Below are 27,830 nucleotides of genomic sequence, written 5' to 3'. Positions count from 1 at the left end.
CATAACATTAAAACCTGTCGTCTATGAAGTCAATGCTCAGGACCCTTACAGGCCCCCCATCACTGATGAAGGATGACCAACACAAATGATGAACTACTGTCTCTGACCAACAAAGTAGGAGTGTCTAACAGAATGGACAGTGAGTGGCTGCAGGATTTAAAAAACTCCAGCAACACTTCTGTGTCTGATCCACTTGTTGCCTTACAAGTGTATATATTGATAGTGGACACAGTTGGTAAATCTCTGTAGAATTTATTGGTCGCTGCATTCGTTATGAGCTCCATCCAATACCTCGGAAACGATATAGAGAGTCAGAACTAATCATCCCACATCAGCACATGACCTCATTAATGCTCTTGTGAATGCCATCATATCCTCGCAGCAATGTTCCAACATCTAGTGTAGAGGGTTTCCAGAAGAAAAGAGACTGTTGTAAAGGGGAACAACCTCTGAGCACACAGTGTTTTGTTTACTCTGTACCTATCCGTCCGGACCGGAGGGTGACTCCTAAAGTTTCTAGATGAATATGAGATCAACCACTGGGGCAGAACCAAACTAAAACTAAACAAAAAACAACAAACAAACAAAAAAAATATAGAAGTCTGAGCTGGAAAAAGTGTTGAATAACAGCTTTTTCATCAATGTCAATTTCCATCATCATTTTTAATGAGCTCTTTTGTCTCACGGTTAAAGAGAAGTGTTTAATAATCAAGCAGAGATTTTTCTGCTTAAACACACACACACACACACACACACACACACACACACATTATAATGTTAATGAGCTTGCAGCTCTAATGTTCAGTTGTCTAAAGCAACAGCATGCAACAATCACTCACTACCAGAAAGAGAGTGAGAGAGAGAAAGTCCCTCTGAGTGTGTGTGTGTGTGTGTGTGTGTGTGTGTGTGTGTGTGTGCGCGCCCATATAAGAGAGTGACACACAGATAGAGAGAGACTGAAGGACAATTGGATGGATGGATGGACAGATAGACTGATGGCTCGTTAAGCACACACACACACGCACACACACGCACACGCACACACACACACACACACACACACACACACACACACACATGAACACACACCACACATTGAGGAACACACAGATGGGATCCAATAAAATGAGACAGCCCTATAGAAAAAGAAGGGGTAGTTATTCACAGAGAATAAAAGATGTAGTTCTCTCAGAAAGAAAGAACGATAGAGAGAGAAGGAAAGAAATGTGCTGGAATGGACAGTTGGAGACAGCAGGGGGCACTGACACAAACAGAATCAGCGAGTTCCCCCCTCTCTCTCTCTCACACACACACACGCACACACACACACACACACACTAATGTGGTACGTCGGATTTTCTCGATTCCAACGTGTCCATCATTTTCACATTAATAATATATAACACATCACAGGAAAAGCCAGAGTCAAAGAGAAAGCTGTGTTTTTATATGGAAATGAAGTGTGTTGAATGAAGTCAGTTTAATGCACCACATTATTGTAGCCCACCATAACGTACAGGTGAACTCACTAACACAACCCAGCAACCAGTCACAGCCCTGCAGGAGTCAGACCACCAACCTTCCACAGGCCTCAAAATTTTACCCTCATTGCCTTAAAACACAAAACCTTTTCTTCCAAACACCTCCATATCACCAGATCTAGGCCTCCAGACAATGCAAGAGTATCTCCCAATGCACCTCAAAACACCTCAGGTTCAGTGGTACATCACACTGTAATGTCCAAATCACAAGGAACCTGCCTTCATACAAAGCAAGTGCATATCCAGACTTTTCCAAATGTTCCTCAAACACCTCATCATTGCCTCCAGGTATCACATCACCTCCACACACTTCAGTGTTCCCTCCAAACACCACAGAACACAACACCTTTACCTCCAAACACCTCAGAACACAACTTCTTTACCTCCAAACACCACCAAACAGAAACGTTTTACCTCCAAACACTACAGACCACAATACTTTTACCTCCTAACACTACAGAACACAACTTTACCTCCAAACACCTCAAAACACAACACTTTTACCTTCAAACACTACAGAAAACACCTTTACCTCCAAACACTACAGGACCCAACTTTTACCTCCAAACAGAAACATTTTACCTCCAAACACCTCAGACCACAATAATTTTACCTCCAAACACCTCAAAACACAATCCTTTTACCTCCAAACACCTCAAAACACAACACGTTTATCTCCTATCACTACAGAACACAACTTTACCTCCAAACACTACAGAACCCAACTTTTACCTCCAAACACCACCAAACAGAAATGTTTTACCTCCAAACACCTCAAAACTAAACACATTTACCTCCAAACACCTCAGAACACAACACTTCTACCTCCAAACACCACCAAACAGAAATGTTTTACCTCCACACAACAATTTTAGCTCCAAACACCTCAGGACACAAAACTTTTACCTCCAAACACTTCTAAACACAACACTTTTACATCCAACACATCATAAACCAACACTTTTACCTCCAAACACCTCAGAACACAATGCTTTTACCTCCAAACACCTCAAGACACAACACGTTTATCTCCAAACACCTCAGAACACAACACTTTTACCTCCAAACACCTCAGAAACCATCACTTTTATCTCCAAACTCCTCAGAACACAACACTTTTACCTCCAAACACCACCAAACAGAAACGTTTTACCTCCAAACACTACAGACCACAATACTTTTACCTCCTAACACTACAGAACACAACTTTTACCTTCAAACACCACCAAACAGAAACGTTTTACCTCCAAACACCTGAAAACTCAGCACTTTTACCTCAAAACACCTAAGAACACAACACTTTTACCTCCAAACACCTCAGAACACAATGCTTTTACCTCCAAACACCTCAGAAACCATCACTTTTACCTCCAAACACATCACAAACCAACACTTTTACCTCCAAACTCCTCAGAACACAACACTTTTACCTCCAAACTCCTCAGAACACCACATCTTTACATCCAAACAGGTCAAAACACAACACCTTAACTCCCAAAATCATTAGAATCTGCAGTCTTACCACAAAACTTTGCAGCCTTATGCATTTTTTGTAAGCGTTTGCAAGTATGTTTGGACTCTGGAGGAAACCAGAGTCCCCGAAGGAAACCCACACACACAAATGAAGAACACACCACACTCCTCACAGCCATTAACCCAAGGTGTGGCATGTGACACCACCTGCGTTGTCCCAACAGGGAAACTGAAGAGATGTAATTAAAAGCCATCAACACTTATACGAAGCAAGACATCTGCTGAACATACCTCATTATCAAATAACAGCTGTCTATAGCACATGTGTAATATACATTTGCTGTGTTGCATCATCAGCTATTTCTAAATGGAACTGAAAGGCATCACAAAACAATTACACAGTCCATCGGTCAAAAGCAACCAAAACATCATGACTTAACAGTTCTTAACTGAGCCAGGCTCAAGTGAGCAGCATCCATCAAACATAGGAAGCAAGGACAATCACCTGATAAAGTCATCCAGCCATTTTTAGTACAAAAAATGTGGTCACGTTATTAGAAACACCTCCCTTGTACCTCCACCTTGCCAGTGTGCAGTTGGAGACAGATCTGTAGATGTCTTCATTAGACATCCTCTGACCCTTTATCAATGATCAGACTCAGATCTCAGAGCAGCTCTTGGCTAAATATTTTTGGTTTTGGGATATTTTCTACTTTCAACAAGATAATGGTTCATAAATTGACCACTGAGTGGTACACAGTGGTGGGTTATTCTGGTCAAGAGATTAAAAATTCTCCACAGTATTTTGCTTCAACCTAATGGCTAGATTTCTGTCATTAAAATAGGCAGGCATTTGAAATAAAACCCTAGGGTGATTCTTAATTTCAGTACCTGGTTTACCCACCTCTGATATTGCTTACGTAATAAATATCGTTTTTCCACTGCATGGTCCCTAGTCTACTCCGCGCAACTCTACTCTGCTTTTTTGCTTTTCCATCAGGTAAATCTGATCCTGGTCCTGGAACCGGGTTCTTTTCTTTTTTTACAATCACAATGACACAAACTATGCTTTTATAAAATCCCCACAAAAGAGATAAACACATTTGTGTTTATACAACTCACAATGGCAGCTCATAAAATTACACCGTGGTCTTTGGAAGACGTTCAAATGCCCCTTGGATCGGTGACCAAGAAAATAATTCAGTGAGAGCTGGACAGTTCAACAAGGAAAGAACAAACTCTAGTGATCTGTCTGAACTGATGATGGAGCTGTGTTCAGTCCCAAACAACAACAACAGAAACACATCAATACGCAATGAGTAAACAACACTTAATGTTACTGCCGTTGTTGTGGCTTCCAAAGCCCGCTGTTCTTATTAGAGACGGAGTTTTGAGAGGACACTGGGTACATTGGGGGGGTGGGGTGGGGGGGGGGGGGGCTGTGGGAGTCGTAAACCAACCAGGGACCATACAGAGAGTAGAGTAGGTGCCATAGAGTGGAAAAGCACCATAAAGTTAGACAACTCCTTCAATGACAACAAACTTACCATACAGGATGGTCACCATAGAGACAGGCATGACCAGGAGGCCCAGCAGCATGTCTGCAACAGCTAGGGACATGAGGAAATAGTTGGTGGCATTCTGCAGCTTCCTCTCCAGGCTGACAGCCATGATGACCAAGATGTTCCCAGTGACGGTGATCACCACTGCGGCCAAAATCAAAAGTGCCGCCCAGTTCTTCTGTCCAACCTCAGACGCCTGACCCATGCAACGTCCAGCTACACCTCCAGAACCACTAGAGCCATCACTGCTGACTGAAAGGTTGCCAAGAGGTGATGATTCTGAGATAATCCCACTTTGGTTGCATCTCAGTGACCCATTCCGGACTACGCTGCCCAGAGTCGCCTCTCGGTCAAGGGTCACAAGGCCAATGGAGGAGGAGATGGTCTCCAAGAGAAGCTCTGAAGCATTCCCATGCAAGCTCATGGTCCCAGCTGGTGGTCTCACCCCTTTAAGAGCAGCCACAGGTGTGTTACCTGTTGGAGACGGACAGCCCGTTTGGGCATAGTGTCCGTCCCAGCTCTTCAGCAAGTTCAGGCATAGTCCTTGTGCTCCGTATCAGGCAGGATACGGTGCTACACTTTGTGTGGCATTCCTGGAAACCACTCAGGAGGAGCACGTGCTCACTCACTAACACACTCTTACTGTCCTCGTTACACAGGTAGTCCTGAGAAAGCCGAGAAAAGCGGAGAAAACATGCGATAAGAATCGCTTCCCTCCTGGTCAGAAGCGCGCATGGAGGTCCAACTGGAGTTTTCTCTTTTTCCCCCTCTCTCTCTCCCTCTGAGGGGTTCCATCTCAGAGAGCGTCTGCTCTTCTGCGAGCCTTTGATCACTCTGCCTAATCCAGCCTCGCTGAGGGAGAGAGAGGGAGCGGCAGTGGGAGGGGAGGTGGAAAGATGGAGAGAGAGAGAGAGAGAGAGAGAGAGAGAGAGAGTGTAAGAGAGATTTCGAGAGTTAGAAGAAAAGCATGGAGCTCCTCAGGTGTCCACTGGTTTCTTCTGCACCTGCGTCTGAGACTGTAAAAATGAAATAATGAGGTCAGGATTAACACATGCACACACACACACACACACTGAGTGTGTGTGGTGTATCTATAGTCTTCTATAGGAGGGCTTGTCTCTACCTAAATCCATCTACCCAATATCAAGTATTATACTATAAACAATACATTAGTGGTAAAAAAAACTGATTTTCTGCCAAAAGTATTCTTTGTACTGCACTAGAAAACATTTCAATGTCTTTTAGTCATTCTCTAAACAAGGTGTGCAAGTATGAAGACCATATTTAATTGGAGCCTAGCTTGAGCCCACCAACCCACACACTGTGAAACAAGGCCACCCAGCCAGTTTTTTTTGTGTGCTGCCAAAGTCAAAAAACACACACAAAAAAAACATGGGATTAAGTGAGTCGTTCTGATTCTGCTCCACTTCTGATGTCAAGTGCAAAGACTTTACAATCGCCCCACCCCCTCGTGTGAGTCTGTCCAATCACAGTGCTGGAAGATAAGGCTAAACGCAGCAAAACAGACACAATGAGCTCAGAGAAATAAGACCACTGAGTATAAACATAGAAAAAGAGAATGGAGAAGAATGAGAGCGTAGTGAACACTGCTAAAAAACACATTTTGTACTTCTCGCTCCTCACTGCTGTGAGCTCAGGTCGGGGTGAAACAGCGAGTGACTCATTATCATTTAAAGGGAAAGGTGCTGAAGCTGATGTTCTGGACAGGGCTGTGAACCATTTAGTATTGCACAATGTGTAGTTGTGTAATCCAGAATGTGCACAACTCCAGAATGAGTTCCTCAGTGAAACTAGACTCATCCTGCTCTCTGCAATAAAACTTGTCATCGTTCATTTTTCCTCAAGCACTAACCATATCCTCCACAGTCTCTTATAAATCATGTATCATAATTGTGATAAATATTGTGATTTTGTCCACACTCATACCCCCACATCTCTTAGTAAAACAAGGCTTCACTCACAGAAGACTTTGAGGGTCTCTGTTAATTAAGAGTGAGCAAAGAAATGGTCAGTTAAATGAGTATTAATGAACAAACACATGGAACATATTTCTGTTGCACACAGACATTTAAAGGCTAAGTTCACATTTGTAATCAGAAAAACTTTTACAAAATTCAGAATAGGTTTCCTTACCATCTTCATGCTACCCATTATTTTCCTCAATTATACCGTTGCACCTTAAAAGACTCAACGCTTATAACTATATTTCCCCACAATTGTAGATGTTCCCTTTAAGAGTAAAGTCACTCGGTGTGTGTGTGTGTGTGTGTGTGTGTGTGTGTGTGTGTGTGTGTGTGTGTGTGTGTGTGTGTCTCATTGTTCACTGTCCGGTTACGTGGATCTCAGCCCAAAATCCCTGCATTTACTCGCACACACTCTCTCACACATCTCTCACACTCTCTCTCAGAGAATCAGAGATTAGTGTTCTCCTCTGAGTGTGTTGAGTCTGATGAACAGAATCAGAGGTTAGTGTTCTCCTCTGAGTGTGTTGAGTCTGATGAACAGAATCAGAGGTTAGTGTTCTCCTCTGAGTGTGTTGAGTCTGATGAACAGAATCAGAGGTTAGTGTTCTCCTCTGAGTGTGTTGAGTCTGATGAACAGAATCAGAGGTTAGTGTTCTCCTCTGAGTGTGTTGAGTCTGATGAACAGAATCAGAGGTTAGTGTTCTCCTCTGAGTGTGTTGAGTCTGATGAACAGAATCAGAGGTTAGTGTTCTCCTCTGAGTGTCTTGAGTCTGATGAACAGAATCAGAGGTTAGTGTTCTCCTCTGAGTGTGTTGAGTCTGATGAACAGAATCAGAGGTTAATGTTCTCCTCTGAGTGTATTGAGTCTGATGAACAGAATCAGAGGTTAGTGTTCTCCTCTGAGTGTGTTGAGTCTGATGAACAGAATCAGAGGTTAGTGTTCTCCTCTGAGTGTGTTGAGTCTGATGAACAGAATCAGAGGTTAGTGTTCTCCTCTGAGTGTGTTGAGTCTGATGAACAGAATCAGAGGTTAGTGTTCTCCTCTGAGTGTGTTGAGTCTGATGAACAGTATCAGAGGTTAATGTTCTCCTCTGAGTGTATTGAGTCTGATGAACAGAATCAGAAGTTAGTGTTCTCCTCTGAGTGTGTTGAGTCTGATGAACAGTATCAGAGGTTAGTGTTCTCCTCTGAGTGTGTTGAGTCTGATGAACAGTATCAGAGGTTAATGTTCTCCTCTGAGTGTATTGAGTCTGATGAACAGAATCAGAAGTTAATGTTCTCCTCTGAGTGTATTGAGTCTGATGAACAGAATCAGAGGTTAGTGTTCTCCTCTGAGTGTGTTGAGTCTGATGAACAGAATCAGAGGTTAGTGTTCTCCTCTGAGTGTGTTGAGTCTGATGAACAGTATCAGAGGTTAGTGTTCTCCTCTGAGTGTGTTGAGTCTGATGAACAGAATCAGAGGTTAGTGTTCTCCTCAGAGTGTATTGAGTCTGATGAACAGAATCAGAGGTTAGTGTTCTCCTCTGAGTGTGTTGAGTCTGATGAACAGAATCAGAGGTTAGTGTTCTCCTCTGAGTGTGTTGAGTCTGATGAACAGAATCAGAGGTTAGTGTTCTCCTCTGAGTGTGTTGAGTCTGATGAACAGAATCAGAGGTTAGTGTTCTCCTCTGAGTGTGTTGAGTCTGATGAACAGAATCAGAGGTTAGTGTTCTCCTCTGAGTGTGTTGAGTCTGATGAACAGAATTAGAGGTTAGTGTTCTCCTCTGAGTGTGTTGAGGCTGTTGAACAGAATCAGAGGTTAGTGTTCTCCTCTGAGTGTGTTGAGTCTGATGAACAGAATCAGTGATTAGTGTTCTCCTCTGAGCGTGTTGAGTCTGATGAACAGAATCAGAGGTTAGTGTTCTCCTCAGAGCGTGTTGAGTCTGATGAACAGAATCAGTGATTAGTGTTCTCCTCTGAGCGTGTTGAGTCTGATGAACAGAATCAGAGGTTAGTGTTCTCCTCTGAGCGTGTTGAGTCTGATGAACAGAATCAGAGGTTAGTGTTCTCCTCTGAGTGTGTTGAGTCTGATGAACAGAATCAGAGGTTAGTGTTCTCCTCTGAGTGTGTTGAGTCTGATGAATAGAGTCAGAGGTTAGAGTTCTCCTCAGAGTGTATTGAATCTGATGAACAGTATCAGAGGCTAGTGTTCTCCTGTGTGTGTCTTGAGTCTGATGAACAGAATCAGAGGTTAGTGTTCTCCTCCGAGTGTGTTGAGCTGATGAACAGAATCAGAGGTTAGTGTTCTCCTCTGAGTGTGTTGAGTCTGATGAACAGAATCAGAGGGTAGTGTTCTCCTCTGAGTGTGTTGAGTCTGATGAACAGTATCAGAGGGTAGTGTTCTCCTCCGAGCGTGTTGAGTCTGATGAACAGAATCAGAGATTAATGTTCTCCTCTGAGTGTGTTGAGTCTGATAACCAGAATCAGCAGGTACTGTTCTCCTCTCAGCGGGTTGAGAGTTGTGTTGGGATTAATATGCAACTTTTAATGCAACTCCTCAACTCAGTCCTCTCACCGCAACTATTTGAAATTGAATATTTTCAGCTGTTTTTATGCATCATGGTTGTTTTTTTCCCCATTGTATGTTAGTATGTGTGTGTTTGTGTGTGTGTGTGTGTGTGTGTGTGTGTGTGTGTGTGTTTGTGTGTGTGTGTGTGTGTGTGTGTTTGTGCGCGAAAGTGAGATAATCTGAAAGTGTGTGTAAAAGGAGGAGAATGATATCAAGAGAGTAGTAGAGGGAGAGAAATAGAACAAGACATGGGGCTATACAGAGAAAGAGAGAGACAGAGAGCTAGAGAGAAATAAAAAGAGCTGGGGAGAGAGATGACGGAGAAAGAGAGGAGAGAATGAAGGAGAACAAACACAGAGGAAGGGAGAGAGAGAAAAAAGAAAGAAAGAAAGAGATAATTGGAGCATGAGAGAAATATTGAGATAAAAATAATGTGTGGAAGAGTCAGAGTGAGAGAGACAATGTATGAGACAGAGAGAGAGAGAGAGAGAGAGAGAGAGAGAGAGAGAGAGAGAGAGAGAGAGAGACATCCAGAAAGAGGGATGACTGATTTGATTTGTATGCGTCTGATCTGCACATGGGGAGAAATGTGAAAGTTAATGTCTTGAGACGCTACATGATTTTGTTTCATGGACAACTGATCAGATATGAATTATGAATGACCAGAGAGAATGTATGTGTGTGTGTGTGTGTGTGTGTTTTTCGTGCATTTTCAGGACAGTTTAGATTAGATTGCTTAGAATTAGAATGTAATTTATTCATACACACCTATAAATTACAAGTACATTATTGTGCAAATGTCAGAGACCGCTATTATTGATTTATTTTCATGTTGAAACAGCCATTATTTACAAGTTAATCTTTTATTGTTCAGTTGATATTTCTGATGACATCAGAATTAATCAGATCAGAGATAATCTTGTCTAAGTGTAAAATCAAATGAAAGTAAAAGTGATGGCTAGGGTTGGGCCGTATAACGATAATACAGCATACCGCGGTATTTAAAAATGTGGACTGTATCTCAAAATGAGGTCTGATTTATGACGTGTGTGTGCTGTGCCAAATTTCTGTTCTGTGTCTTTCAGAACATGGCCAAACATTTTTGTGCATTTAAGTGAGCCACAGGGAGGGGGCGCTGTAGGAGCTCACTGACTGGAAACAGACAAAATACTCAGAAGACCCTTCAGTCGACTTTGTGCTCACAGGTATGAGGCTTTATCCTCTAATTATGATGTGCTGTGGTGTGCTTAACCAAGTGACTGTTAGCTGGCCAGCTCTTCATTTAAACAGTGTGGGTTCGATTCCCGCTCCGGGTGACTGTCTGTGAGGAGTTGGTGTGATCTCCCTGTGTCTGCGTGGGTTTCCTCTTGGTGACTGTCTGTGAGGAGTGTGGTGTGTTCTCCTTGTGTCTGCGTGGGTTTCCTCCGGGTGACTGTCTGTGAGGAGTTGGTGTGATCTCCCTGTGTCTGCGTGGGTTTCCTCTGGGTGACTGTCTGTGAGGAGTGTGGTGTGTTCTCCTTGTGTCTGCGTGGGTTTCCTCCGGGTGACTGTCTGTGAGGAGTTGGTGTGATCTCCCTGTGTCTGCATGGGTTTCCTCCGGGTGACTGTCTGTGAGGAGTTGGTGTGTTCTCCCTGTGTCTGCGTGGGTTTCCTCCAGGTGACTGTCTGTGAGGAGTGTGGTGTGTTCTACCTGTATCTGCGTGGGTTTTCTCCGGGTGACTGTCTGTGAGGAGTGTGGTGTGTTCTCACTGTGTCTGCGTGGGTTTCCTCCGGGTGACTGTCTGTGAGGAGTGTGGTGTGTTCTACCTGTATCTGCGTGGGTTTTCTCCGGGTGACTGTCTGTGAGGAGTTGGTGTGATCTCCCTGTGTCTGCGTGGGTTTCCTCCGGGTGACTGTCTGTGAGGAGTTGGTGTGTTCTCCCTGTGTCTGCGTGGGTTTCCTCCGGGTGACTGTCTGTGAGGTGTGTGGTGTGTTCTACCTGTGTCTGCGTGGGTTTTCTCCGGGTGACTGTCTGTGAGGAGTTGGTGTGTTCTCCCTGTGTCTGCGTGGGTTTCCTCCGGGTGACTGTCTGTGAGGAGTTTGGTGTGTTCTGGACCCACCGCGACCCTGAACTGGATAAGGGATACAGGTAATGAATGAATGAATGAATATAATCAACACGTGTTGCTATTCTGAGCTAAACATCACAGCACAAACACTTTTTGAATTTGTGTTCACAGATGTAAAGCTCAGAGCAGCTGACTGGACAAATTACTACTCTAACAAAAAAATAATAATAACTGGACAAATCAACAAACAAACAAAATCTGCTTGTTTAGTCGTGGCGTATCGACCAATCGATGTGTGGCCAAGTTAGTGATTTTCTCATCTAGAAAAGGTTGGCATGGCAGAAAAAGTTTGGAACCTCTGTTCAAGTGAGTTATTAAGAAGAAATAGCACCAAATCCAGCTTCTTTTTGTACAAACCTTAGCTACTTTATATTAGATAATCGATAGCACAACTCGTTAAAACACAGAGTCTCACTGTCTGGCAGGAGACACGCCTCTCATCGCAGCTCTTCTGCTTCTAGAGACAGAACTGTGGGAGGCAGAGGTCTGTATTATCGATAAATATTGATATTTACACATCTAATACCTAAATGCATTATTAAAACAAATGTGTTTGTCTGTGTGTGGGTAAGTGTTTGTGCAAATGTGTGTGAATGTGTGTTAAAATCCAAGAACTGTGTTAATGAGTCTGTGCTCGACCTGTCAGTAAATCTCTCTCTCTCTCTCTCTCTCTCTCTCTCTCTCTCTCTCTCTCTCTCTCTCTCTCTCTCTCTCACACACACACACACACACACACACACACACACACACATATTTATACATGTTTGTGCAAACACAATACTGAGTCATGCACATAATCTCATTTTACCGCAAGCAGGCACACACACACAGTTCTAACAGCGCTGGACGTTCCTATACGAGCTCATGAAATAGCTGACCTTTCAGAAAAAGGTCACAGCTAAAGCTGCTCTTCACTCCGGCTGTTTTGGTTGTTGTTTTCCAGTAGAAACAGAGTGTAAACGGCACTGTATTTTATTGGTGTGTTGTTGCTGTGTGTGATGTGATGGTGTTTACTGGTCAGTGCTGTTCTGTGACTGGGTTGCACCACTGACTCTGGAGCTTCAGTTATTTATTTCAGAGATGAAATATCCAGAAGTGAGGAAGAGAGTGGTCCACACCTCAGCTCCTGTGCTGAGAAATGCAGGACAATCTGAGAAGCTCGACTGACTACAGCTCACTCTCTCAGCATTGAAGGACTGAAGCTACTATACCCACCCAGCAAAAACTCGTTGAAAAGACATTGTGGCCACCTGTTTCAGCCGTCTAAACAGTGTTTATGTTTAGTTGAAAATACGGTGAAAAATATCTACAAAAACACATCCCTCAACATCTAAATTTGGTTGAAATGTGGTAAATTATCTTAAAAAATACATCTGCCTTATAATCTGCCATAAATTTGGACCAAACTGAGCCCAAATTTTAGCATTTATTCTCATCCAGTTCAGGGTCGTGGTGGGTCCAGAGCCTACCTGGAATCATTGGGCGTAAGGCAGAAACACACCCTGGAACACACACATTCACCTACGGACACTTTTGAGTTGCCAATCCACCTACCGTGTGTTTTTGGACTGTAGGAGGAAACCGGAGCACCCGGAGGAAACCCACGCAGACACAGAGAGAACACACCAACTCCTCACAGACAGTCAACCGGAGGAAACCCACGCAGACACAGAGAGAACACACCAACTCCTCACAGACAGTCACCCAGAGGAAACCCACGCAGACACAGAGAGAACACACTAACTCCTCACAGACAGTCACCCGGAGGAAACCCATGCAGACACAGGGAGAACACACCACACTCCTCACAGACAGTCACCCGGAGCGGGAATTGAACCCCCAACCTCCAGGTCCCTGAAGCTGTGACTCTGACACTACATGCTGCGCCACTGTGCCGCCCTTCAGCATTTATTTTTGGGTTAAATAAAGACCATGATTGACTGACCAGATTTAGCCCAAAAACAATGTTCATATGATATGTGGAGGGTTCCACGAAGGAGGATTTCTCATTTAACCAGATAACTTGAGGACTGTCCAGTAGGAATGTCTTTCTGCCCTTTTCCTGTCATAGTTTGTATAACACACCCCTGGTGTTTAGTTGATTAACATACAATTACTCAAGATCCTTCCCTGGAGACTGGATTGCAGGGTGGATTCTTCTGAGTGATGCATTTGGCATTGTTTTTGTTACCCACAGTATGTGATAGCAGCAATTTGGGAAAAACCCACACTATTTTGTCCTAGAGAAATCCAGCATAGACACGGAATCCCTTATACACACATGACGTCGACTACAAGGGTGCTGAGAGGTGGATGGTCCATAAATTCACAAAGGACTTCATTTCCTCAGAGAAGATTTCTCCAATCAGCGTTCAGCCAAGGCAGGGTTCAGGCTCTGGCAGCGCTATGTTGCCATGGTGAGCGCTAGGTGCAAACAGCACGCTCAGTCGAGGGACAGAGAGATGGGTAACCAATAATCAAATTGTTCCTTTTCAATCAATCCAGTCTTATAACCACAGCAACACTGGGCACCTGAGAAGATAAGTGGGAGACTGTAAAGGCCAGTGGGAGCAAGAGAGAGAGAGAGAGAGAGAGAGAGAGAGAGAGAGAGAGAGAGAGAGAGAGAGAGAATAAGGCACATGCTGAACCAGCAGGGATCAAGAAGCAATGCAGAAAATATGCTGGAAACACACTTCACGTTCCAAAGTTGGTTGACACACCATGTAATTACTGATTTCAGCAGGTGTTCAATTGTGTACACATTACCTTCATAAAGAAAAACAGGAGACCATCTGGAGCAGCTGCACATGAGCCACAGGACCCTGTGCTCAATGCCAAGAGTTTAACTAAACTGCATGAGGCCCCTGGAATTGGCCTGTGTGGAGCTTTTCTTCTGCATGGTATCGACTCTACTGGGCTCTACTCTCTGTTTGATCTCTAATCCCTGTCTCTAACGGGAACAGCAGGCTTTGGAATCCACAACAACGGCTGCTGTAATGTTAAGCATTATTTACTCATCGTGTTGTTGTTGTTGTCAATGAAAGCAGCTCCATCATCAGTTCAGACAGATGAGTAGAGTTTGTTCCTTCCTTGTTGCAGTGTCCAGCTCTCGCTGGATTCTTTCGTCGGCCACTGATCCAAGGAGCGGTTGATCCTCTTCAAAAAACCACGGCATCATTTTATGAGCTGCCGTTGTGAGTTGGATAAAAACATATGTGATCTATGCTGCAGCTGGAGATTTTACAGATGGAGAGTTAGTGCTGGTCGCCTGCGTTGAGTGGCGTAGAGTGACGACTCTCTCTGGACAGTCAGAGCTCTGCAAGGTTTACACATCATGGTTTAGTCCTAACTCTGCTCACTCAGACCCATGAGAGAACAGGGACTAAAAAGAACCCGGTTCCAGGAACAGGACCAGATTTACCTGATAGAAAATCAGAACAGCAGAGTAGAGTTGAGTAGAGTAGAATGAGCTGGGAGTAGTGTTTGTGATCCAGGAGAAATCCTCCAATATCACTAGTGTTCATTAAAGCTGAAAGCCTTCAAATTCTCACAGCAGTGTTCCAGCAACTAGTCTAAAGTCTTCCTAGAAGAACAGAGGGGGTTACTGCAGCCAAAGTTAGAGCAAACCAAGTGGGAACATGAGCAGGCATCCAAAAACGTTTGACCAGAAAGTATATAAGAAAATGTGTACCTTGTAAAAACGAAGCACGAAGTTGTGGAGTAAAACAGTCTAAGAACATCTGATCTTATTTTTGATGTAGTGGGTTAAGGGTGGGCTAATGGGCTATCGACAAGCCACTATAGCAATCACTGCACCCAAATTATTTGCCCGATGCCATTGAGCCACATTTTCTGTACACTTTACAGTACAGAGTAATACTGCCTTGAATGAAAGGAGAGATTATAAAGCGCAGAAAAACTAATGCCATTGAACTGCACCACAACAACAACAGCAGCGTTCATTCGTTCAATACATTTCTCCTTAGTGTGAAGTCACTGATAATTTAAAAGGTGATCTCATGCAACAGTGCGCTTTACTGCATCTTTAGAAACATCTTCACTTACAACACAATTCTCTACAATACTGTCTGGAGCAGAACAAAAACATGATTATAGTCATTAGCATGGCGCTAGTGGCGCTAGCTTTATAAAGAGACTTTGGTTTGTCCTAATTTTGTCAAAGAATTCAAAGATGTTTTTATCTCATAGTTTTTTATATCATATCTATACCAATTTAACATGCATCAGCACAAGGCTTTGCTAGCTGCACAGAATTAGCTTTATATTAGCTATGTGGAGAGCATTTAGCCCTAGTCTAAGTGTAAGCTAAAGCACCACTAGGTAAGATTTGGTATATTTTTTGCTCCTGGGCTACAGTTGCAAAGTGTAATAAATTTATCAGCGCTGTTCAGAAATGAACATGGAGGGAGGGTAATATCCTACCCTCCTCCAGAAGTTACATAATGCAGTATCTGCAGTGCTGAACTCTATTTTCCCTGTTACAGCTCAGTGGAGCATCACAATGATTTAGAATTAGGAGTGTTGCCCAATCCATCAGTGATTTCTCACTTTGATACCTAGCATGCATTTGGCAGTTGTAATCCAGAGTGCCAGCACTGTCACTCACTCATGTAATGAATAATAAATATAGACATGGAGCCCCTGCACATGAGCCTTATGCTGCATTCAGGTGGTGTTGGTTTTATTTTCGGGTTTATTCCCAACAGGAGGCACCACACAAACACCCCCTGAAGTTGGAAACTGAAGTCGGAAATTTTCAATGTAGCACGAGCTGTTGTAGCATGACTTGTGACATAAACACTTTTTTAAACATGCCGTAACAATCAATCAGTAAAATATCAAATAATACTGTAAAATTAAACAATTTAAAAATGACATGAACCTGACCGAGTCTGAGAAATGGGTTGGACCTCCAGCTGACTTGCGCTTCAAAGCAGCTTTAGCTCACCTCAAACATGTAGCAGTGGAACTGTGTTCTCTGGAGTAAAGGAGGTCTGTCTAATACCTATGCAGTGAGTTAGAGTGGCGTTTACAATCCAACGTCTAATGTCCTCATTGCAGAATGCACTAAATTCAAACAGATCTGAACCTGATTTGTCCAGGGCTGTTCAAACTTTAATATGGAAGTGTGAGAATTAATTAGAATGAAGGAATATATGCACTTTGCATTATGAAAGAAAATTTAATCTAATCTGATCCTATATCACATAGGACATTAGATCCACTTTCTAACTCAAAAACCAATGTGATTTATACATGAGTTATGGATGATTTATGAATGAGCCTGAAAATAAACCGTTATGGCTCGAGGCCCCGTCCTCCTGTCTCTGAATATAGCGCCGAGCCTGAGCGATGGTTCGAGGTTTTTTATGGCTGACGTCTGAGCTAAGATTAGTGCAGGTTAGGAATCACTGGCATTGGAAAAAAATCCATGGAGTTATTAACAAGTTTGTGGAATTCCATAATGGGATTGTGAGATGTGAGACATCCATTAGATGAGCAAAATCAGAAATGAGCAATTTCCCTCCCTTTTTATTCGCCATAAAATGCAGATGCAATATTTTGATGGTTACAAAGCTGGTGCTAATGGAGTTGGAATACGCCTATGATTTATGAAATCGGAACAAGTCCACATTCAGGTGTTTATTGCATTTCAGTGTTTTTTGTTTGTTTTTTTGTTTGTTTGTTTTTGCCACAGAACATACAAGGCTTTCTCACCTTTGTATTTCCATACCTTATTGCTCACTAACAGCTCAACACACAGGTGTTTTGGACTTGAAAAGTTTCTTTCTTTCACTTGATTTTTAGCTTAATAATTTGATTTTTGATTAATAAATTCAGGTCCATATTTTATGGGGAACTCTTGATCTTCTGAAGACTGTCAGTTCGATCTCCTCAGCCATCCAAGGCCAGATAGCTCTCTCTTTCTCTCTCTCTCTCTACACTCTCAGAAAAAAACATACAGTTGAGGTACATAATTGGTCACTAAATGTACAAACACTTTAATGTACCTTTAAAGGTAAAGCAGTGACGTTAAAGTCCAGTTGTGTTCCCTAAAGATTCATTACATTCTCTTCTTCAGGGGGAGAGGGGGGCATCTGTAACCTTTCATTACAGAACTGTGTTGAATAAAAGAACAGAAAGAAAACTGAGCATAGGAAATCAACACAACTTTAAAATATGAGACTAATATAGAAAAAGGTACATTCATGTTCGCTAATTAAAGGTACAGACTACGTACCCATGAGGGTACCACCACAGTGACAGTATTTCTGACAGTGTAGGTCAGAATGGTATATGTCAGTTGATGGGTTGAATTTGGGCAGTGTGCATACTCCTCCAGTGCAGTGAACTGTCATGTAGAGCCACTGGTAAAAAAAAAATCACTTTTCTCACACTCCCCATTACTTCCCATTTCTTGTTAGGAGCTCAACGCAGAACTTTCTCACTGAGAGGCACAATCTTATGTCTCTTTGCAATTAAAATTCTTACTGTTTGAAATACATACCGGATTGATTTGTTATGCTGATTGTATTGGCTTCAACTTATTAAGAGTGTCCTTCAGGGAGGAAGTTTGGTCCAAAAGTGAATTTCAAAGGGATGTTCAATTAGCCTCTGAAAGCATAATTTGACATCTGCATTAGTCTTGAAAGTTTATCTGATAAATTCACTAAACAACATTAACTTTGACTGAACTGCTGGAATCTAATTTGCAGCGGTTCAGAAAGGCAGACTTTCTGTAGACAAAAATAAAAATCAATGCAAAAAGCTTTTGTGAACAGATACAGTAATGATTTAAACCTCCAGGTTTTTTTTTTTTTTTTACAGTTTTAGGAATTTTTTAAAAACTCCCTCTGTTGAAAATCCCTTGCCTTGCTAGCTTGTGCATGTGGTGGTGTTTTAATCACAGGTCTGTGCACTCATAAATTATTGAACTCACCTTGTTAACACATATAACATAATTTAGTGTTAACGGGTAAATATCCTGCATGTTATCACCCACAATATTTGTGTTAACAGGTTTTGAATGTGTTAAGGTTTTGAAAATTATTTTTGTTATTTACAGACCAAAAGTAAAGTACCAAAACAAATTTCCTGGAGCAGACAGTTCTGTGCTATGTAAACACCAGCCTAGAGAGCTACAATTAATATAAACATGTATTTCTATAAGGGCGGCATGGTGGTGCTGCAGGTATTGTCTCTGTCACAGTGCCAGGGTCCCAAAGTTGTTAGAGCCAAGCTCCAGGTGACTGTTTGGTGTGTTCTTCTCTATGTCTGCGTGGGTTTCCTCTGGGTGCTCCGGTTTCCTCCCACGGTCCAAAAATACATTGGTAGGTGGATTGGTGACTCAAAAGTGTCCATAAGTGTGAGTGTGTGTGAAACAGGTATCATAAATCATCCTAAATATAAAGGTATAATAAATTATCATAAATCCTATTCATGTATCTTAACGTAAAGACTTATTCAGTCATATTAGACCTGACATATTGAATACAGGGTGGGCCATTTACATGGATACACCTTAATATAATGGGAATGGTTGGTGATATTAACTTCCTGTTTGTGGCGCATTAGTATATATGAGGGGGCGGCCATTTTAAAGTTGGCCATTTTGGATCCAACTTTTGTTTTTTCAATGGGAAGAGGTTTTAATGTAACTTTATTCTTTCATGAGTTATTTACAAGTTTCTGACCACTTAAAATGTGTTCAAAGTGCTGCCCATTGTGTTGGATTGTCAACTACGGATACTGGAAGCCTGTGCTAGCATTTCTCCTGCGGTATTGCTATCAGTGTGTGAAGAGTGGGAGAAGAGGGTTGCATTGACAATCCAACACAATGGCAACACTTTGAACACATTTTATAAGTGGTCAGAAACATTTAAATAACTCATGAAAGAATAAAGTTACGTTAAAACCAAGCACACCATTGTTTTTCTTGTGAAATTCCGAATACGTTTGATGTGTCACATGACCCTATTCTCATTGAAAAAACAAAAGTTGGATCCAAAATGGCCGACTTCAATAATAATACGAGAATGTATTAAATGTAATACGAGAGTTACGTGATTTCTGAATCTCACTAAACGTGCGAGAGTCACGAACATGAGATGCTTGTCTTGTTTATGAGCTTGTCTCACATCCACACACAATCAATCATTGTTAACCAGGGTGACCCAACACAGCTGTGTGTGAGAGAGATGGAAGGCTACACTTCTGCACGCCCTATGAACAATAATAAATTCAATAATGATACATTTATTCATATTTATTTATATAAACGCTGCACTTAGATCTAATAGTAAAAGTATAAAGAGAGAGCCAGGATCCACAGCTAAAAGAAGATCCTTCAATATTTTTATTAAGGCAATTTCAGTGCTGTGGAAGGGATGGAATCCGGACTGGCATGGTTTAAAGAGATTGTGAGTTTCAAGATCGTTTTGAAGTTGACTAGCAACAGTACGTTTCAGGAATTTGGCCAGAAAAGGAAGATTAGACATAGGCCGGAAGTTAACTAGAGCCAGAGGATCCAAACCAGGTTTATGATCTAGAATTGATCATTTTACATCAGCACATGATCTTTTTTATTCTTAAAAGGGTGAGTGCCATCAAATGTTCACCGATATGTTTCTATATAAAGTTTAAAGCCTTCCCATAAGAGCAGAGGTGGCTACTGCAGTACAGAAGGACACACTCGCTATTAATGCCCTTCATTTCAGGAGCAGTGTTTTATCAGCAGGTGTCCCATCCTCTTTATTTTAGGGATTTGGGTATTTGAGGTCACTCTGGTCGATTATAGTCAGTATCGAAAAAACACCAAACATATTCACTTTCTTTGAAACAGCTCACTGTACACAGTCCACAATGCCACCCACACTGCAATTTCCATCCTGATGTTCTTGAGTAGTTCCACCCAACTTGGTGGAATGGAGGGACCTCCAATTATTCATTCCCTCTTTATAATTTCCACCAAATCCATGTCAGAGAAACCCCTACATCAGATCTACATTTCACACACTGTGAAACAAGACTCCCTATCAGTTTTCTGTGTCACGCCCTCGTCTCGTCATGTCTGTTTTTCCGGCCATGTGCTGAGAGCGAGCACATGGCTATGTTTGTTGTTGTTTTTTGTCTCCGCCTTTGTTCCGCCCCCTAGTTTGTCACCCTCGTTATCTGTTTCAGGTGTGTCTCGTCTGTTCCTGTATTTAAGTCCCCTTCCCTCACTTCCTGTTGTTGTTCATTTGTATTGTTTGTTCCCTAGTCATGTCGTGTTTTTTGCTATGTTCCGAGTCTTGTTGGTTTTCTCGTTTCTAATCTAGTCGTTTCGTTTCCCAGTCATGTCGTGTTGTTTCCTTCCTTCTCTGTGTCAAGTAGTTTTGTTTAAATTCCTTCTCTTGTTGTTTCCTCATTCCGTGTTTGCCCTTAAGTCAGTTTGTGTTTTTGTTTCTTTGTTTTGATATATTAAAAATCCTGTGTTCTAGCAAGTGCCTCCGCCTCCGTCAGTCCGCCCCGTGATCCATGACATTCTGTGTGTTGCCTAAGTCAAAAAAACATGGGAAAAACAAGCCGTTCTTAATTCTGTTCCACTTCTGATGTCAAGTGCAGAGACTTTAGAATTGCCCCGCCCCCATTGTCTGAGTCTGTCCAATCACAGCACTGGACCTGCGTTTATATGAGGTCACAAAGATGAGGCAAAACACAGCAAAACAGATACAATGAGTGCTGAGAAATTCGTATTAGCACTGAGTAAAAACAGAGGAGAAAGAGAACAGAGCAGAAACAGCTAAAAACCAAAGTTTCTGCTCCTCGCTCATTGCTGCTGTGTGGAGGGTGAACAGCGAGCAGTTCATTATCATTTAAAGGAACAGGTGCTGAAAGGGGCCAAAAAGGCCAAAGCAGGTCACAGATGTTTCTTTAAGACCCAGGACTGTGTTCCATTATGGAGAAGCTGCGAATAATGTCACCTTTATGGTTTTTCTTAAAATTAAAATGATCTTTATCCATGCTACTGAACATAGAGTAACACTGTGTAGTTCTACAATTACAGACTGTAGTCCAGCTGTTGCCCCACAAACAAAGTTATTCTATGTTAGGCGTTAGGCCTTCAGTCCAGCTCCTGAAGTCCTAACCAATGGGAGAGTTTACTTGTCTGTATCTACCTTTATACCACAGAGACCCTAATCCAGTTTGGAATTAAACTCTGCTGCAACATGGAGGATCTCAACAAGCACAGTTGGAGTTCAACAGAGAGAGTCAATAACAGCTGTCAGCTGTGAATGTATATAAAGACGTGTGGAGGACTGAAGGACAGCGCTGACAAATCCCAGGCCTGAAAACACAAAGAAGAAATCAATCTAAAATGATGCTTGACTTTTTCAGAACAGCAGTGGACTGATCACTCCAGAGTCCAGGCCTCAAAATCAGTGCAAGGGTTTGGGTTTAGTTTTTATTTGTAGAGGCAAAAAACAACTTCTAAGAACAAACTATAGGTTATTTTATTTTACTTATTTATTTATTTATTTATTTATTTATTTATTTTGAAAATAAGTAAGTGGGAGATCTGAAGGAAAGATATCAGTCAGAGGAAAGATTTTACAGAACCAAGAGTGAACACCTGCCCAGCCCCTAGAGACCACTAGTGATGTGTGTCTTAAGAGGTGGGGTCTTTGGAATGGCAGGAGGCTGTGGATCCAACTTTTGACCCAGTGTGTGTTTGGGTGTGGTTGCAGTTGGGGGGGGGTGCACTCTTAAAATTCTTCAGGAGAAATAGCATCAGACAAAAAGAGATATTACACGCCTCAGCATCTGTTCTTGGGGATAATATTGTATCCAAAATTGTGTGAGTTTGTGTTTAGACGATTTAAAGATGGGGATTTCAGTGTTAGATATCGGGAACAAGGGGCATTGACATAATATAACTTTTAGATTATTTGTTGAATAAAATGGTTTTTAATACTACACAGTCACCATAAATTCACAAAAAATCAGGAGAATGTTTAAAGCTTAAATTACAATTAAACATTCCAAAAAATATAATAATAATAATAATAATAATAATAATAATAATAATAATAATAATAAAAGCTTTAAAACGTATTTGTACACATAATAATATTGGCACATTTTTTTGGTTGTTGATATAGCTATGGCAGAGGCATCAGTGATTGGTCAGGATGTTTACAATACCTGTGAATATTCAAACAGGTGCGCAATAAAATGATGTTGCTGTTTTGCCATTAGAGCAATCACTTGGTCTGAGAAAGATATCTTCATTTATTCATTAGTATGTAAATAGTGTATTTATTCATTAATTTGGTTTGTTATAGCTTTATGTCATGGGGGCACCACTGGCCATCTTCCACTCCCTCAGACCCAGCTTCCTGTCTCTGAGGAACTCCTGAAACTAAGAAGTTGAAAATTCAGGCAAGAAGTAGCTCCAACCAGGTGGAACAGTGTAATCATGCCTTGCGTCTTGTAAAACCCGAGCACACAATCCAGAAAGACAGCCATCCACTCACCAGAGGTGGGTATGAAACCAGTTAGCTCAAATGAAAGAGCATTGGTTCTCAATGTCAAACAAACTGGGTTCCTATCCTGGTGTGTTGATGGTGGTCCCTCAGGATCACCAGTTCAGTTCCTACACTGTGCCAGGCATTCCCTCGCTTAAGGGCAAGGCCTGCCTGTTCTTACAAGTTGAAGTTTCCCCCTCGCTAGAGGTTCCCACATTTTGAGTTTTTAATTAAGGATTTTAATAAATGTATGACACTCAGTTGGCAATTTATATCAGCTTAAAAATCAGCTTCTTTGTTTCTATGTTTGTTTGTTAGTAATAATCTTTAGCAAGTGTGCTAACAGTTGGATAAGGCACTGTATTTTCCTTGAGCTTAAGAGTTCATAGATGAATGTTTAGCCCAAGGCTAACGTACAATCAACACACCTAAAACTGTTAATGCGAGCTGATGTGCTTCAGGGCAAATTCTCAGCCTGAGATTAAATAAACTGCCTTGACTGAGTTGTTTTACCACAGAGACATCAAAATGAGCTCTACTCCAAATAATTTCCCTAAGGTAAAAATTATTTTATAATACATTTAAAACAGCTCAGTGTGTATATAACACAAACCCGAAGGCAAGTGCTGTGTTCATATTAGTAAAATAAAAATCTACATAAATGGAGATACTGTACATGTTTTTCTTTGAACAGCAACAATATAAAAATGGTTCCTACTGTTATGGATGTGACTCACTCTTAATATGAAGCATAAAAAGCAATTATAGCACTCTGTTGTGGAGAATCTTTCATCCTAAGCGTGAGTGAGTGAGTTACAGGCCAGATGTGTGAGATGGTTTGCACATAATCCACTGTTTGTAAGGTTAAATCACTGGTGTTCTTGTAAACATAGCTGGAGTGTATCCTTGTTTTTTAAAGGCTCTGTTTGCTCTACAGGTTTTACCAAGGCAAATGCTGTTCGAAATTCAATAGCGTCATAGTCAGCATGTTCCTCATGCTCTTTGTAAATCTATTCTTTGTTCAGAGATTTAGTGTGTTTAATGCTCATACATTATATCCCCACTATTTGTGTCCATCTGTGATTAGCATTTTCTGCTGCTATTATGTCATGCTAATGAGCCACTGTGAGCTATCTTTGCATTTAATTTTCCTGCACAGAGCTAATTTCATTCACAAAACAACAACAACAACAACAACAACAACAACAACAAAAAAGACCAAACCCTCAGCCAGCATTTGGTCTGAGTGCGGAAACAATTACTGAGGAAAAGCAGAAACAGAATCAGTGTTTTTAGTCAGATGCCAGTGAGTCTGGCATTGTTTACAAGAGATGAGTGCAACATAGAGAGTCCAGGCTCCAACGGCAGGAAAACCACCAACTGCAGCTTCAGAAACAGCCAAATTCTGTCCAAAACCAGCCTGAATCCGACTGCCCAAGTTACGCGTGGATGTGGAGAGCACATGGAATCCAGTCAGGGCTGTGGGACTAACCCTTCACTAATCAAAACATTTGGCTGCCACTTCCCCTGCCCATACAAAGACCTGGCACTAACAGCCGAGGTGACAGATATGAGACATTTGTTTAACTACTTCTCTGTGTTCCTTTCAGACGATCTGAATCTGACTGGAGACATTAGCATTAGCACATTAAAAAGAAAGAACATAACCTGTAACTATTCATAGAACTTAACTTTTACTTTTTTTGTTTTGGGTTAAGGACTAATCAAAGACTAGGAAACAAAATATTGTAAAATTAACAATAAAAAAAAAATATATAAAGAGAAATGTGCTCGTGTTTGTCTGAGAGAGAAAATGCTAAACAAAGTTTATAGTCCTGAGCTTAAAGTAACTAAGTACTGTTTTACCTTGCAGCTTTAAAATTATTGTGACGCTCCACTGAGCTGTAACAGGGAGAATACTGCTTCTGTTGTAGCTACTCTAGTCTCAGCACTGCAGAAAACTAGTGGAGAGTAGGAAACCACTCCCTTCCCCTTAAATTCAGGACAGTGCTTACACTCTGTAACTGTAGGGAAAGCTCAGGAACAAAAATACCAAATCTTACATAGTGTTGCTTTAATAAACCCTTCCATGTATCAGATAAGGGGCACTATTATGTTACCTGATTGGCTCATCTTCGTTTCCACACCTCAGTTTCTTTACTGACTGGACCATTAAGATTAGCCCCTCCCATTGTTATGATCTTTAATGCCACTAGATGTCATTTTTTATTTCTTTCACAAAACTGCATACATTTAATAAACATATTATTTTCAAAATTATTTCATGGACCTGTTTAAGCTTCAAAAACACTCTTATATATATATATATATTATTTTGGGCTGCTTTGGTCATCATACGTACTGAGGTTAATCACTTTGAAAATGTGAGATCTCTTTGCATGTCCAAGGACTATAAAAACGGAATAGAAATATGTCCACAACCACATTATAATCGTGGAAAGGAGGTGGCTTTCCTAAACTCAGCTGTTGGCTGATGCACTGCCTGAGCAGGGAACTGAACCCCAGGTGCCTGTATTATCCCCTGGACTACACAAACATCCTTCAGCAAGTGACTAACGAAGTAAAGTGACAGAAGACTTTGTAGAACATTTACTCAGTAACAAATAAAAGAAAGGCTACAGCTCTGGTCTTTGTTAACGCTGATGACAGGGACACTTAACTTGTCTTTGACATTCATGCATGTCTTACACTGTTTAGATAATATGATGAAAACGAGAAGAGTGTTCTTTCCCTTTTGAAGAAAGAGAGAGAGAGACCGATTCACACAACGTTGAAATATAAATGCGGGGAAATGGTGAATCGCTGTGGTCAACAAGCTAAATATAACCTGCAATTAGTGCCGTCAGCAGGGAGCAAATAACCGCTTTACTTCAGAGACATCAACACATTTCTGCACTCTTCTCCCAGATCAGGTTTTTTACAGTTTAAATGTAAGTGTAAATGACTGCCAGTCAGACGTGATCAGTGATGTAATCTGTTGGACCCCAGCCTTGTCATTACACTCACACTCTGTATTTTTTGCCTCACTCTTGTCCTCTCTCACAATTGTTCCATTTTCACTAATGAGAGACTGAGAACCATTGCCATTAAGAGGAGGACACTTGTTCATGGACTCACTCTAAAAAAAATAAACAGATCTTTCTCAGAAACCACTGTTCAAATCTCTCAGGAAAATGGTAAATGAACTGTTTCTAGAGCCACAATTTATGTCAGGTCTTTGTTATTAAAGGGGACGGGGAAACAGAATTCTCTCTGGTTTGTTTACGCTTAGGATTTCTGCATCTTTTGAAGTGGAATGGTATGTTCAAGAAGAAATATTACTTTTTCTTCTGATTATTTCTGTATGCATATGTAAGTTTTCTATGCGGTGGAAATGTAACTTGTCTGTAAGTCGTAATTTACTGTTTGAATTACCACAGAAACTCATTTGTAACTGGAGTTTTGTAGCACTTCCTGTAACGCAATTAACCGTCGCACAGATTTGGAGACATTTCCACTTTAAGTGATCTGAAACTCTTCATTGTCTAAAAAAAAGCAACAAATGCCCTTTCTCTCCCATGGGCAAAGAGAGAGAAACTCTAGAGGAGTAGCCATTGATTCTTTTCAAACTGTTGCTGAAGACATTGGAGCTCAACACGCTTGGAGGAGAACACTAAATACTCCGTTCAGTTACCGATCAGGAGCAGTTTATCTTTGGAGTTATTCATGCTCGGATTAGGGATGCATTGATATTGGAATTCTGAGCTGATACAGATATCCGATATTGTACATATTCGCTGATACCCCAGATTAACATTATTGACAAATGTATCATTTATTTGCATAATGTTTCAGCTTTCAACAAATTATACACAAACAATTAAATGAAAGGTTTCTCCTGAGAAAAACACTAGCTACATTTATTTAGCAAACTGTTCCTTACAGAGACTGACCACAGCTTTTAAACTGTGCTTTTAAGCTTATAGACTAGGCAGCACAGTGGCGCTGCAGGTAGTGTCTCTGTCACACAGCTCCAGGGTCCTGGGGTTGTGGGTCTGAGTGCCGCTCCGGGTGACTTTTTTCTTCTGGTTTCCTCCCATGGTCCAAAAACACATGTTGGTGGGTGGATTGGTGACTCAAAAGTGTTCATAGGTGTGAGTGAATGTGTGAGTGTGTATTGCACTGTGAAGGCCCCCTCCAGTGTGTGTTCCAGCTTTGCACCCGTTGATTCTGGGTGGGTTCTGGACCCACTGCGACCCTGAACTGGACAAGCGCCTGAATGAATAAATGAATGAATCTCCTCCTCAAACGAATGAAAAAATAATCATACATAAATGAATGTACAGAAATACAGCAATAAATACATCAGTCTGTTTATTAATTTTCTTCTTACAAGAGCATCACTCCATTTGGAACAGTCAGGGTGAATATTTTAATCTTTTCAGGATTTGTATCAAGAGCTGAGAGAGGGGAGGGGGATTTAGCAAGTGTGTGAGAAAGAGGAGCGAGAGAGAGGGGAGAAAGTGAGAGATAGAGAAAGAGGGTGTTAGAGAGAGAGAAGATAGAAAGACAGATGGAGGGAGAGAGAGTTAAATGCAGCATTGGGCTTGTTTTATACAGTAATAGGAAACACGGCAGCACACGAAGCTCAGATTCCATGAGATGATACACTTTTCAGTGACAATCATGATCTGTTGGAGCCCAGGAACATCTTGTTGTTAGAATTCATCTTTGCTGCCACAATAAAAATCTTGTATCTACTAAAAAACCTTACAGGAATGGAAAAAAAGAAAGAAGAAGCCCTACTCTGCTTTTATTGTTGGATGCACTGTGAGAGTTTCTCAGATTCAGATTTTCTTTGCCATCTTTCTTTTTTATCACTTTATAAAAGAAACTGCATGCTTTCTGACGAGAGAAACTAAGGCAGTGCATCCAACAATAAAGGTAGGGTGCTTTATACACGGATAGAAAACACAGTCACACACAAAACGCTTCAGCTTGGAGCACAGTGTGATCTTGGTGTAAGAACACATCACCACTGCTGGATCCTGTTTATCTGCTTCATCACTGTAACAATAGTGAGGT

At 41.5% G+C, this 27,830-nt stretch overlaps 1 protein-coding gene across 1 annotated transcript in view; it reads right to left on the bottom strand.

Moving 5' to 3' along the window:
* The window catches only part of htr2aa (5-hydroxytryptamine (serotonin) receptor 2A, genome duplicate a), a 29,284-nt gene extending 24,030 nt beyond the window's left edge, over positions 1–5,254 (bottom strand). The window contains exon 1 of the mRNA XM_066641011.1: positions 4,562–5,254. Within this exon, the coding sequence (XP_066497108.1) occupies positions 4,562–5,000 (439 nt within the window). The 5' untranslated portion in view covers positions 5,001–5,254. The remainder of the gene's footprint in view (positions 1–4,561) is intronic.
* Between the last annotated feature and the right edge of the window lie 22,576 nt (positions 5,255–27,830).

Source organism: Hoplias malabaricus, chromosome 12 (genome assembly GCF_029633855.1).
Source record: "Hoplias malabaricus isolate fHopMal1 chromosome 12, fHopMal1.hap1, whole genome shotgun sequence".
In the NCBI taxonomy this organism is placed as follows: Eukaryota; Metazoa; Chordata; class Actinopteri; order Characiformes; family Erythrinidae; genus Hoplias; species Hoplias malabaricus.
Note: the sequence above shows the minus strand (reverse complement) of the source record. Positions and strands in the feature narration are given on the sequence as shown.